Genomic DNA, 14,600 nt, shown 5'->3' on the forward strand with positions numbered 1-14,600 from the left:
CAGAAGAGTACCCAGAAGTTACCTACTACAGGACAGGCCCAACAAAGAAAATAACAGAATGCCACTAGCCGTCACCTTCAGCCCCCAACTAAAACCTCTCCAACGCATCATCAAGGATCTACAACCTATCCTGAAGGACAACCCATCACTCTCACAGATCTTGGGAGACAGGCCAGTCCTCGCTTAGAGACAGCCCCCCAACCTGAAACAAACACTCACCAGCAACCACACACCACACAACAAAAACACTAACCCAGGAACCTAAGCTTGCAACACAGCCCGCTGCCAACTGTGTCCACATATCTATTCAGGGGACACCATCTTTGGGCCTAATCACATCAGCCACACTTTCAGAGGCTCGTTCACCTGCACATCTACCTTTCCCAGACCTGAAGAAGACCTCTGTGTAAGCTGAAAAGTTTGACTCTTTCACCAACAGAAGTTGGTCCAATAAACGATATTACCCCACCTACCTTGTCTCTCTAAATTCCAAAAACTGAGAAAGAAGTTGTGACCACCTTAAACCAAGCTGGGCTCTAAATTACAATAGAATACAATGAAGTATTGTTCTCACTTCATGCCATGACCAGCTTTTTTGCCTTTAAAGTCCTCAGCCATGCAGCCAGTAATTAACATCACCCATTCTTGCTGGTTTTTTAAAATAAAAAAAAAGTCTTGTAAGAAAAAAAAGAATTGACTCTTCAGTATAAAGAAAATGAACAGTGTTAGCAATGCACATCTTTTCTCTATACATTTCTATTGTCAAAGACAGCAGTGGAGTAGCTGCAGACTATTCATTATATAAACAGACGTTTGCCTTCTCTGGTAAACTGGAGGACTTCAGTGACAGATACATTGCAAGTGACTATATGTAAATAAAGCAGTTCTACTTTGAATAGTTTGTGGTTGATTTATAAGTGCACATTTCCAAGAATACGATTAGCATTAACTGGATTTGTATATTGGATGGAAAGTAAACAGCTCTAGGGAAAAGGGAGAGTCAACTATCAGAGGACGCTCACCCAGACCAGAACACAAGTTTGTGTATATGGCACAGCTCCAAGGTTTAAGCAAGCTCCAAGGTTTAGCAAACCATAGTACAAAATCATAACATCCACTTTCTTATGCCACTGACAATGTATCCTCCCAAAAAAAGACTTCAGAGGAAAAAAGTAGTTATGAAGAAATAACAGAGAGGGAGAATGAGATGAAGAGGTATAAGCAAAGGAGAAAAGCTACACAAAATTTGAAAGAGAGTCAATGAGGTGTAGAGATACAAGAAGACACTTTTAGATGGCAAAAGATAAGACTCTTGTATGAAGAGGGATAAGGGTGTTAGAAAGCACAGCAGATTAAGCTTGAAAAGAAAAGAAAAGAAAAAGAAAAAGAAAAAGGCTGGTGACTGATGAGCAAAGAATGGCATGAGTAGAGAATGGAATGAGGAAAAAGTCAATGAAGTAGGCTGAAACAAGGCAATTTTAGGACAGTTTTCAGGTAGCCCCTAAAATAAATGGGGAGGCAGTAAAGTTAAGTATTTGGTGGGGCTGAATAATGTTTTTATGACAGGTTTCAGAGTAGCAGCCGTGTTAGTCTGTATTCACAAAAAGAATTCATCGAATGCATCCGATGAAGTGAGCTGTAGCTCACGAAAGCTTATGCGCAAATAAATTTGTTAGTCTCCAAGGTGCCACAAGTACTCCTTTTCTTTTAATGTTTTTATGCTTCTTTGAAAACAATATCTAAAAAACAGGCAGCAGCAGGATTCTGAACATACAAGAGACATAAAATCTCAAAATACAGTATTCACTTGAGAAAGTGCCAAAATGCCAATCAAGAATACAGATGCCAACTTCCTGAAGTTAGAGGTGTTTGTATCTGTGATTTTGGTCTGGACCCAGCTCTCAACATTTTTAGCAATCTGCATGTCTAACTGGGAAGGAGGAGAGGGAAAAACAACTCATTTCCCCCATATTGTCAACAGTCCTTAAAGTGGTCTGAAAAAAAGCATGTAGGGATCTGTCAGTCTGGGAGCAGCAGTTCGGTAAAGTGTTTGAAGTGCACCTCCTTGGTGACCCAGCTCAATTTTCCCCCTCTTTTTACCTGTGTCAGCCACCCCCCTTGCAACACACCTCATTATAACCACTGAGTGTCACAGCTCCAAATGACATCAATAACATATATTTATGAGTTGTAACAATTTCTAGAAAATGGACATTTTAATATTCAATCTCAATAATATGAGTAAAATAAAATCCAGCAGAAAACATTAATAAAATTAGCCAACACAGACTAAATGTTAAAGCTTGGTCTGTTGTTGCTACTGAACCAGTCACGGAAGCATAGCAAGCTCTGCCTGTTAGCTCTTAAAAAAAACCTTTCAGACATAAGACAATTGACTTTGGTTTAAATTCAGAGATGGCAAACCATAAAAAGTGATTCAAGTTATTGACACATTTACACTTTAAAGCAGGGGATAACGGACATTGCATTGGAACATCCTATATCCTGTTTAGTGGTTCTAATCAGCTGCAGACAGAGATCTATGAAGTATCTGTTTGACTGATTTTGAATTCTGGAAAGAGACACTTCCTACAGAGCTTTTCATTGCCTTTGTTTAAACAAATAAAATATTTAAGTTAATTTGTTACACATCAACACACACGTATATCCCATGCTATCGGGTGTTCAAATGAAAAAGTCTGTTCTGAATAATTTATTTCTGAATCATCAGCTAGCTATCTCAAACAAATCCAAGAAAAGACCTTCAAAATTTCATCAAATATATCATCCACATTTTTACTTTCGAAAAAAAAAAAAGTCCTAGCTGTTAAATTACAGACTGGCACGAATACATGTATTTTCTTGATCACAATAATAAAAGTATTACAGACTCCAAATTTACTCAAGACATGAACATAACAATGAGCAATTAAGAATAAACCCCACAGAGAGATCAATGAAAAAATTATAATGCTATTGTGACCCTAACCCAAAGATTCAGTGAAGCAATATTTAAAAATATATACAAATTTAACTCAAATGTTACCAGCTGATGAGAAACCTAATTAAGCAATATGTGGTTACTTATTCAATACGAGCTAGATTCCAATATAATTCTAAGGCTGTCAAATGATTAAAAAATATAATTGCAATTAATCACAAGATTAAAAATAGCAGAATTGTGATTAATCGTGACTAACAGCACTGTTAATAATAGCATACCAATTTAAATTTATTATAAATATTTTTGATGTTTTGCTACATTTTCAAATATATTGATTTCAATTACAACACAGAATGCAAAGTTCTAGGGCATGTAGGAATGTTGCTAGGGCATGTAGGAATGTTATCAGGAGGGCCAAATCGCACCTGGAGCTGCAGCTAGCCAGAGATGTCAAGAGTAACAAGAAGGGTTTCTTCAGGTATGTTGGCAACAAGAAGAAAGCCAAGGAATGTGTGGGCCCCTTACTGAATGAGGGAGGCAAACTAGTGACAGAGGATGTGGAAAAAGCTAATGTACTCAATGCTTTTTTTGCCTCTGTTTTCACTAACAAGGTCAGCTCCCAGACTGCTACGCTGGGCATCACAAAATGGGGAAGAGATGGCCAGCCCTCTGTGGAGATAGAGGTGGTTAGGGACTTTTTAGAAAAGCTGGACGTGCACAAGTCCATGGGGCCGGACGAGTTGCATCCGAGAGTGCTGAAGGAACTGGCGGCTGTGATTGCAGAGCCATTGGCCATTATCTTTGAAAACTCGTGGCGAACCGGGGAAGTCCCGGATGACTGGAAAAAGGCTAATGTAGTGCCAATCTTTAAAAAAGGGAAGAAGGAGGATCCTGGGAACTACAGGCCAGTCAGCCTCACTTCAGTCCCTGGAAAAATCATGGAGCAGGTCCTCAAAGAATCAATCCTGAAGCACTTGCATGAGAGGAAAGTGATCAGGAACAGCCAGCATGGATTCACCAAGGGAAGGTCATGCCTGACTAATCTAATCGCCTTCTATGATGAGATTACTGGTTCTGTGGATGAAGGGAAAGCAGTGGATGTATTGTTTCTTGACTTTAGCAAAGCTTTTGACACGGTCTCCCACAGTATTCTTGTCAGCAAGTTAAGGAAGTATGGGCTGGATGAATGCACTACAAGGTGGGTAGAAAGCTGGCTAGATTGTCGGGCTCAACGGGTAGTGATCAATGGCTCCATGTCTAGTTGGCAGCCGGTATCAAGTGGAGTGCCCCAAGGGTCGGTCCTGGGGCCGGTTTTGTTCAATATCTTCATAAATGATCTGGAGGATGGTGTGGATTGCACTCTCAGCAAATTTGCGGATGATACTAAACTGGGAGGAGTGGTAGATACACTGGAGGGGAGGGATAGGATACAGAAGGACCTAGACAAATTGGAGGATTGGGCCAAAAGAAATCTGATGAGGTTCAATAAGGATAAGTGCAGGGTCCTGCACTTAGGACGGAAGAACCCAATGCACAGCTACAGACTAGGAACCGAATGGCTAGGCAGCAGTTCTGCGGAAAAGGACCTAGGGGTGACAGTGGACGAGAAGCTGGATATGAGTCAGCAGTGTGCCCTTGTTGCCAAGAAGGCCAATGGCATTTTGGGATGTATAAGTAGGGGCATAGCGAGCAGATCGAGGGACGTGATCGTTCCCCTCTATTCGACATTGGTGAGGCCTCATCTGGAGTACTGTGTCCAGTTTTGGGCCCCACACTTCAAGAAGGATGTGGAGAAATTGGAGAGAGTCCAGTGAAGGGCAACAAAAATGATTAGGGGTCTGGAACATATGAGTTATGAGGAGAGGCTGAGGGAGCTGGGATTGTTTAGCCTGCAGAAGAGAAGAATGAGGGGGGATTTGATAGCTGTTTTCAACTACCTGAAAGGGGGTTCCAAAGAGGATGGCTCTAGACTGTTCTCAATGGTATCAGATGACAGAACGAGGAGTAATGGTCTCAAGTTACAGTGGGGGAGGTTTAGATTGGATATTAGGAAAAACTTTTTCACTATGAGGGTGGTGAAACACTGGAATGCATTACCTAGGGAGGTGGTAGAATCTCCTTCCTTAGAGGTTTTTAAGGTCAGGCTTGACAAAGCCCTGGCTGGGATGATTTAACTGGGAATTGGTCCTGCTTTGAGCAGGGGGTTGGACTAGATGACCTTCTGGGGTCCCTTCCAACCCTTATATTCTATGATTCTATGATTCTATGAGTTCACTTTATATTATGTGTACTGTAAAAAAGAAAAAAGAAATAGTATTTTTCAGTTCACCTCTTACAAGTACTGTAGTACAATCTCTATCGTGAAAGTGCAACTTACAAATGTAGAATTATTATTATTTTAAATAACTGAATTCAAAAACAAAACAATGTAAAACTTTAGAGCAAGTCGAAGCATGAAGGGGCATATGAATGTTTAGCATATCTGGCAACACTTGCAACACTAGCTACAACAGTGCCATGCAACCGTTTGTTCTCACTTTCAGGTGGCATTATCTCCCGTAAATGTAAACAAAATTGTTTGTCTTGGCGATTAGCTGAACAAGAAGAAGGACTAAGTGGATTTACATGAGCTGAATAGAAAAATACTATTTCTTTTGTTTATCTTTTTTACAGTGAAAGTATTTGTAATAAAAATTAATAATTTAAAGTGAGCACTGTACACTTCGTATTCTGTGCTGTAATTGAAATCGATGTATTCAGATTGAATAGTCCCTTAACTCACTGAGTAGATCAGATTTTGTCCTTAATAAAGTAAATGAGAACTTGTTGGATATAATTTAGAAAAAATGCTAGTTTAGAAATATATATCCACAATCCTCTGTCTTAAGCATATTTGAAATATGAAACGGACTTGCTAAGATAATTCAAGTGAGTCATGAAATATTGTTTATAGAAATGGAATCTTTTTGCTGTGATTTTTTTTAAATAGAAATCGGATTTCTCAGAAATGCCTGTTACGTTTTCCCCTCTTGCATCATGTTTCCTTTGCCTGCCTCCCTCTCAAGAATGACAGACTATAAAAGTATTTGTAAATTAGTTTGTTATTGAAGGAATCCAGTGAGGGTAAAAAATAATTCCAGCAAGGACTAATAACTATATTTATAGTTTTATATATATAGGGCCACTCTTTTTAATGGTCAGGGTTTTTTCATTTGCTATTAATGGGATGCACTCATTTCTAACCTTAAGACCTGGGGAAAAAATGATAAGATTGGGTAGAAAATTTTAAATTACATATTATATATTACATATTATAGCGATGGTTCACTTTAGAAATGCATAGCTAGAGAACGTCCACTGTGTTGAAAATGCACAAGAAATCTGGACAAAAGATGAGAATCGAACAAACAGGGTGTTTCACATAAAATACCATTAATTAAGCAAAGTGAATGCTGCTTCAGAAGGATTCTCATGCTCTCTGTTTTGCATACCTTCCAGTCACATTCTGATCTCACTTAGAACTAAGTCAGTAAGGGCAGATGTAATGGGGTAGAACTTGACCTTGTATGCTTAGCATATGCTTGGTTTTGCTTTAAAGCGATATTTGGATTTTTTTTTTCTAATTTTGTACTAAACTGAGAGTGAATTATACTAACATGCTGTTAAAATAAAAGATTCCAAGGTTTGCAAAAACATTGCAAAGGAAGAGATACCAAATCGAAAACCATTTCCTATCTAAAGAGAATAAAAATTCATAATGGAAAAACAGGTTATTTGGTTATCTAGATAACTGAATTATAAATGTTTAAAAAAGAGCTGCAGACTTAAAAATTGAGAATCCAAGCTCAGGTTTCCTGCAGTTGGGTGGAAGAATTAATCTCTTTCAAACAGATTGTGACTACACAGAGTAGCAGTCACAATGAGAAAACTGCAAAAAGAACTTTATGACTGGTCTTTATTTTATGAAAACTAACTTTCATGAGTCTAATCCTAAATTAAAAGCATCTGCAGATTTCCCCATAGTAAATATTGCTCATAGCAAACCTGGTGCCTTGTAGTTATATCCAATACTAGCATTTGTTTGGAGATAACAACAACATGCTATAATTTTAGCATGTAATGTGTATGGCAACAGAGAAAACTTTCAAAATAATTCTAGCATAAAAACCGGAAGGCTGAATGAGTGAGTGTTTGCCTTCTATACCTCAGGAGGCCCTGAACTGAAGTTAAAAAGGCTGAGAATTGAATTTGAGAGCTCAATTTTAGACTATGTGCGGAAAGCAGATTACACCAAAGAAGGTGAGCACAGGTGCAAGCACAGTGAGAAGCTGGGAGGTAAGAAGGGGAATATAACAAGTATCATGACTGGGTTTGGATGCATTCCATTAATCAATAGGTAAAATGTCTGTGTATGAGTATCCCAAGATCAGATCTTTTAAGTTTTACAAAATGAAGAGGGAGCTCACCTGCCCATCTTTCCCCAGTTCCATTTCAACGATTGCAACCGGGGTGTTTATTTGGTCGATGTGTCTTGACTGCGATTTCAAATCCACTCTCCAGTTCACGTTTTTCAAGGTGTTGTCCCACCGACTTTGATTTATCAGACTCTCTCGAATTTTTGTTCTGTGGTTTTTCCAAAATTCTGCAATGACTGCAGCCTGATCTGCTGTGATACCTCCCTGCTTTTTGGTTTGGGCAGTAAGAAAGGCCTCCAGCTGGTTCAAATCCATGTCTGCTGAAGCTACAGACTGGGGAGAAAAAAAGAAAGAAAAGCCTGCTTGAATGTATTTTTTGACAATCTAAACAATCTACAAAAAGAGCGCAGCCATACATTTTCAAAGTTTTATAAAAGTCAGTTTGTAGAAGAATATGGTGGGCAAATCTAGGAACCCTGCAAAATCCGTTCAATTGACTGTTGTGTGCAACTTTCTCCCTACACTGGAAGGGCTTAGTCCCATAGGGAACCGTGGTGAAGGATTAGGTAGCACATACAGCAACAGTGTGTTCATGGAGGAGAGTTAGGAATAGTGGACGGAGGTTTTCTGTTAAACAGAAGGATGGAGGAACGTGCAGCGTTTCCCCCAATCAAGACTGAGACAGATGGAGAGACACCCTGATTCACTAGGGTGCTCACATTACTGCCACTGTGCTCTCAAAGCAGCTCCATCTCCACATCATAAGACAAGAGACCAAGACTAGTAAATATTGCAATGGTGGGTCTCCTTGTGGAGGTAGGTTTGCCATCCTTTTGGAACCTGCATTTTCACTGTAAATAAGGCAAGTCTTGAAAGTACACAGTAAAAAAACAAGGCAAGCTATTCCATGTGTTCTTTATGTCCCCAAAATACTTCTACCTTCATTCCACGTACTATTTAAAAGTATCCTCATGGTAACAATTACACACCTATGAACTAATTTTTAAACTTAACTAAGTATTATTCTGAAGTTCCAGTGGATTCTGTTTCATATACTGTGTCTGTGTGCTGCAAGGAAGCTCCACTTGGTTATTTAGTCCTCCTCTCTACACTGTGACAGAAATGACTATTCAAAAACCATCTCTGACAGATGTCAAGTCTGACTTTATCTCCAATGATGACCATTCTAGAGCCTCAATTTTTCATTCCCTAACTGTTCTGACTGCGGAGCATGGATTAGTGTTCACATCTCACTCCGCATCAGTACCCAGCCCAGGCCGGGGAAGCTAATGATCCAACCATCAGACCAAATTTGGTGATGAATCCTGGTCATCTGCTACATGAGGCACGTTGCGCATACGCTAAGAAGAAGACTGTTCAGACTGCCATAGCGTTTTCCCCTAATATTTAACCTAAATTTTCTTTTCTGCAACTTCAAACAGTTACCTTTCATCTTGCCTTCAGTGACAAATGCATATAACTGATCCCGGTCTTCAAATACCATAGAATCAATTACAGAATCATAGGACTGGAAGGTACCTCCAGAGGTCATCTAGTCCAATCCCCTACACTCATGTCAGGACTAAGTATTATCTTTATGGAGATAAAGGAGAGAGTGAGATGAGACTAAAAACCACTATCCTCAGTTTTTAACCTCTATTGACAAGTCTAATTTCCATGCAGTTTTATTCTTGTTGCTTTCTTCATATTCTAGAGACACAATCCTGGAAGGTGCTAAACACTGTTGAGGTCTCTCAGCACCTTCCAGGATGAGACCTAATTTGTCTGTTCCTTTTAAAAAATGCACTGCCCAAAACTGAACCAGTGTGCTTACTGGGGCCTAAACAATGCTGAGAAGAAAGGAATAACTATCTTGTTTCCAAATTCTAATCCAGCTCAGATATGGATACCTTGTGTGGTTTTGGACAAGTCACAAACTATGTATCTCAGCTTCTCCATCTGTAAAGTGAGGATAATAATTATGTTCTCTGGAGAGGTACAGCAAACTAGTTAATATTTTGTAAAGCCCTTTGAATAACTATTAATTTCCCCTTCCTCCCACCCGCTTTTCATCCTTAATAGTCTGGGATCAGAGGAGGGTAGGTTCTGCCAGATGCTGGAACTGGACGACAGAGGATGGATACTCGGTAATATCCCTAGTCTGTTCATTTCCTCCGATGCACCTGGCATTAGCCACTGTCGGAAGACAGGATACTGGGTTAAATGGACCACTGGTCTGACCCAGTATGGCCATTCTTATGTTCTTATGCTGCTCAGGCAGGGTTCATTACTTTCTTACAGATTGGCTGGGTGTAATAGTAGATGACAGTCAATCTAGAATAATTTTAAATTAGACTGGCTGGCAAAAGAAATGAAAGGTTTATGTATACCCCAATACAAGAAAGGACACACACGTTATAAAAGGTTCTGGATAATGGTTGTCTGCTACCCACAACACATACAGCCAATAGCAATACTTACATCTAAGTATATACACCACATACTCCATTGCCTGTGTATTTTTCAGGAAAAAAACCCAGTTGTATCCATAATGGCATTCTGTTTTGCCTGCTAGAATAGAAAGCATTTTTCTGAAGCTTTCACAATTTTTTTTAAAGAAGGCAGCTATACCACAGAATTCTCAAACTGGCCTACCCCTTGTGTGATTCAAAGCAATGGCAATCTACATTAGACAGGACTGCTCTGCTGTGTTATGACTCCAGCTTAATTATAAGCCTTAGTCAGACGCTTCTAAATGAAAAAAAGAAAACAAAACCACCCTTCAATATGTCTAGTACACATCTCTAATACTTATTTCTCTATTGCGCAAGATTTTGTTTGCTTTTATGGCAGAGATATTTATCTCAATTAACTCTAATGGTCCTGTAAGTAGAAAAAAGAGCACCAGCCTTCATTTGCCAAAACAAAAATTGGTTTCAGATGTCTTTTTTTTTCCATGCAGAAGACTGTCAGTTAACAGGAGTGTGAAATATTTTCTGTCATTTTATCAATACGAAAAATATTCTGTCTGTGCAAATGTGTGTGTTACCAGTTATCTGACATTTGTGTAATTTTCAAGGTTTTTGAAAAATTTAAAAATTGAAGAAAAAAACTCCATCATGCCGAACCATGCTGACACCCTCACATCGGTCGTCAGCAGGGCTGGGACCCTTGAACCCACAGCACACTCTACTACCACTTGAGCTAACAGAGCAAACTAGTAGCAATAGAAAGCTGGTATCTGCGGTGCATACCTGCCACTAGAGGAGAATGGAGAGAGACATTTTGCCAGTTTCACAGCTATTTTCTAGACACCAAAAGAATGCCGATGGCTCAGCAATAATGGGTTCAATTCCGGGTTCTGTAGGGGAGCGTGGTTTAGTGGTTAGACCTTTCAGCGCCATTCCCCCCACATGCACCCCAGCCTCTTAGTCCCCTTTTGCCATATCCCCTCCTACCCTCCTCCCATCCAAGCTCCTGCCCCCCCACCCCTGCACAGGGCAACTCTCCCTGACCTCTGTACTTCACCTTGCTGCATTCCAGGCGGAGGACCACTAAGAGCACAGAAGGGACTCTCAGTTACTGTGTCTGGTGCCACAGCAGCTCATGGCAGTCAGGAAGCACAACTGCAGGGAAAGTCCTGCTCAGCTCCTGCTGCCCTGGGATGGAGCATGTTCAGCATAGGTAGCGGGTATAAAAGGACTGGGAAGGCTAAGCCTCCCCTGGCGCAGCCACTGCTGACCCGCTGCCGGACACCTGGACCATGGCAGCCCCACCTGTGCTCCGCCTCTTCCCCTCCCTGCTCCGCCCCTTTCCCCAAGACCCTCCACCGCCACCTGGTAAGTCCCTCCTCTCCTCCACTCCACCCCCCTCACCAGATGTCCCCACCGCTTGCCATGTTCCTCCTCTCCTCCACCCCCAAGAAGCCTCCCCACCCGCCATGTCCCTGAGATCAGTGGGGGCCTCGCAGGGGAAGGGGTGGAGAAGAGGAGGGATGCGAAGAGCGGTGGCGGGGGGGCCAAGTGTGGAGGGGGCCTGGGGCAGAGCGGGGCTAGAATGTGGGCAGGGCTGTGGGCAGAAGAGGCGGGACCACAGGAGGAGGAGGCAGGACAGGGTGCTAGCCTCCCCCCAGGGGAAGCTTCATCTGCCATCCATGATATTCAGCTTATCTGTGGAGATGGTACTTGTGCAATCTGATTGACACACATATGCTGTGAGCGGAATCTAGCATGGGAGCTGTGTGGAGAACATGAAATGCAATTACCCGAGAACTCCAATATTTCAAAAGTTGGTTTTGTTCCAGTTTGGAATACAAACCAAACCAGCTCTATTTAACATGCTCAGTGCAGATGAATGCAAACTCTTCAGAGAATTTAGCCACTAAATTAACAAAACTATTGAGCAGGTACAAACAGATTTTTCAAAGGTTTATATTTTGACCAAATTTGGTCAGATTTTCATGCAGATAGCAAGAAACATATCACTGACACCAGGGAGACTCCACTGTCTAATTCTGAGTTCCTGCTCCAAGGCACGGAGGGGCTAGACCTTCTCAACAAAACAACTGTAGAAAAAAAAAGTTTTTAACCCTGATAAAACATTTCCTCCAACCTGGTTCTCTGAAATGGCCCAACTGCTTTAGATTAAACTTCTCCCCTACCACCATGTCCCTTCCCCCATCAAAAAGAGAAAAGAAAAGAAAAAAGCCTAAGGCAGATACCTGGCACTGGAATTTTCAACCCAAATGGTTTACATTTGGCAAAGTTGTAAATAATTGAAAACAAAAGGTCTGATAAAACAGCAGACAACCTTATCTGTAGGCAGCACTTCTTGCACTATGATTTATGGACTCTTTATGATTTGTTAGCGATCGATTCTAAGTCAAATTAGAACAGTGCCACAGGACTGAAAGTTGGCATCCAAGACTGAGATGCTAATAAAAAATAAGTAGAGTTCAGTTTTGGTGCCCATTCCTCAAAGGAAGGGACTTTGCAGTGAAACTAACCACTTTGTCAAGTTACGCTTTGCCACAAATCAAGGGGCACAGCAAAGAGCTCCTAAAAAGAGCAAGTTGAAACTTGCTAAACTGGTCCATTTCACTGCAAAGTTCCTTACTAAGCTCAAGATGCAGTATAACTGGGACTTCGCTAAAGTGGGTCCATTAGAGAGGAAAACTTATTGCTACTTTTACAATTTTAAAACACAAGGACAATGGGAAATAAATATTACAACTTACAGAGCACAGCTAATTTGTTCACATTGCACATATGGTCTGTATTTTGACTGCTCGTTATGTTTCAATGTAAATTATATTTATAACCCCATGTTTTCATATAGTCAGTGCCTGTCAGCTACCATAAACACTACAGTATGAAACAAAGGAAGAAAACCAAACATCTTAAGTAGCAATCAAACTATATATATGTGCAATGTGGACAGTTAGCATTGCTACGGGAACCTTAATTTTTTCCCCATCCCAACTGTACTAAATTTGCAACCATCAAGAGGCATTAACTTTGTGGATTTTTTAAAATTAATTTTGCATTTATCAGATGCATTATATAACATAACATTTCTGTATATATTCAAAACGAGTAAACATCTGAATTTGGAAACAATCGATCCCCCAAAACTTCTTTAGGTTTACAACTATGGAGGATTTAGAGTAGCAGCCGTGTTAGTCTGTGTCCGCAAAAAGAAAAGGAGGACTTGTGGCACCTTGGAGACGAACAAATTTATTTGAGCATAAGCTTTCGTGAGCTACAGCTCACTTCATATTATGCATTCAGTGGAAAATACTCTGTGTATATAAATCTCCCCACTGTATTTTCCACTGAATGCATCGGATGAAGTGAGCTGTAGCTCACGAAAGCTTATGCTCAAATAAATTTGTTCGTCTCTAAGGTGCCACAAGTACTCCTTTTCTTTTAACTATGGAGGAGGAATTTTGATTTTTTTGGGTATAGAGAACTAAGTATTCTTCTGTTTTTCATTGTATATATACTGACTACACACATATTTTCTTTAAAATACTTTGAGTTACAACAAAATATTAGATCAAGCAAAAGACACAAGAAATACAATGCAACACCAGTTTGTTTTAATATTCCTTTTCATCATAACTCAATTGCATTTTGTTTTGACACAAGAAGACACATGGAAGTTACAAAGAACCAGGCTCAGCAATTAAGGTGGCTGACAAGCCTTTGTTTTCTTTGGCATATGAATTGTTCCTCCTACTTAGAATCATAGAATATCAGGGTTGGAAGGGACCTCAGGAGGTCATCTAGTCCAACCCCCTGCTCAAAAGCAGGACCGATACCCAATTAAATCATCCCAGCCAGGGCTTTGTCAAGCCTGACCTTAAAAACTTCTAAGGAAGGAGATTCCACCACCTCCCTAGGCAACGCATTCCAGTGTTTCACCACCCTCCTAGTGAAAAAGTTTTTCCTAATATCCAAACTAAACCTCCCACACTGCAACTTGAGACCATTACTCCTTGTCCTGTCCTCTTCCACCACTGAGAATAGTCTAGAACCATCCTCTCTGGAACTACCTCTCAGGTAGTTGAAAGCAGCTATCAAATCCCCCCTCATTCTTCTCTTCCGCAGACTAAACAATCCCAGTTCCCTCAGCCTCTCCTCATAAGTCATGTGTTCCAGACCCCTAATCATTTTTGTTGCCCTTCGCTGGACTCTCTCCAATTTCTCCACATCCTTCTTGTAGTGTGGGGCCCAAAACTGGACACAGTACTCCAGATGAGGCCTCACCAATGTCGAATAGAGGGGGACGATCACGTCCCTCGATCTGCTCGCTATGCCCCTACTTATACATCCCAAAATGCCATTGGCCTTCTTGGCAACAAGGGCACACTGCTGGCTCATATCCAGCTTCTCGTCCACTGTCACCCCTAGGTCCTTTTCCGCAGAACTGCTGCCTAGCCATTCGGTCCCTAGTCTGTAGTTGTGCATTGGGTTCTTCCGTCCTAAGTGCAGGACCCTGCACTTATCCTCATTGAACCTCATCAGATTTCTTTTGGCCCAATCCTCCAATTTGTCTAGGTCCCTCTGTATCCTATCCCTGCCCTCCAGCGTATCTACCACTCCTCCCAGTTTAGTATCATCCGCAAATTTGCTGAGAGTGCAATCCACACCATCCTCCAGATCATTTATGAAGATATTGAACAAAACCGGCTCCAGGACCGACCCCTGGGGCACTCCACTTGACACCGGCTGCCAACT

The 14,600-nt window shown here is 41.0% G+C and overlaps 2 protein-coding genes across 5 annotated transcripts in view; both read right to left on the reverse strand.

The window, feature by feature from the left end:
- Nucleotides 1-7,544, reverse strand: part of B3GNT2 (UDP-GlcNAc:betaGal beta-1,3-N-acetylglucosaminyltransferase 2) — a 148,104-nt gene extending 140,560 nt beyond the window's left edge. Inside the window, exon 1 of one of the 2 annotated variants that reach the window (XM_048842641.2) lies at nt 7,411-7,544. The gene's annotated coding sequence lies outside the window, so the exon portion shown is untranslated. The remainder of the gene's footprint in view (nt 1-7,410) is intronic. The other variant, XM_075127227.1, reaches the window with a different exon arrangement.
- COMMD1 (copper metabolism domain containing 1) overlaps nt 1-14,600 on the reverse strand; it is a 129,553-nt gene that overhangs the window by 69,413 nt on the left and 45,540 nt on the right. For all 3 annotated transcript variants that reach the window (XR_012667870.1, XM_048842643.2, XM_075127229.1), the window contains exon 2: nt 7,411-7,692. Coding sequence is in view for 2 of the 3 variants with exons in the window: in XM_048842643.2 (XP_048698600.1) it covers nt 7,411-7,692 (282 nt within the window). In the remaining variant the exon portion in view is untranslated. The remainder of the gene's footprint in view (nt 1-7,410; nt 7,693-14,600) is intronic.

The sequence above is a fragment of the Caretta caretta genome, chromosome 3, assembly GCF_965140235.1.
Source record: "Caretta caretta isolate rCarCar2 chromosome 3, rCarCar1.hap1, whole genome shotgun sequence".
NCBI lineage: Eukaryota > Metazoa > Chordata > Testudines > Cheloniidae > Caretta > Caretta caretta.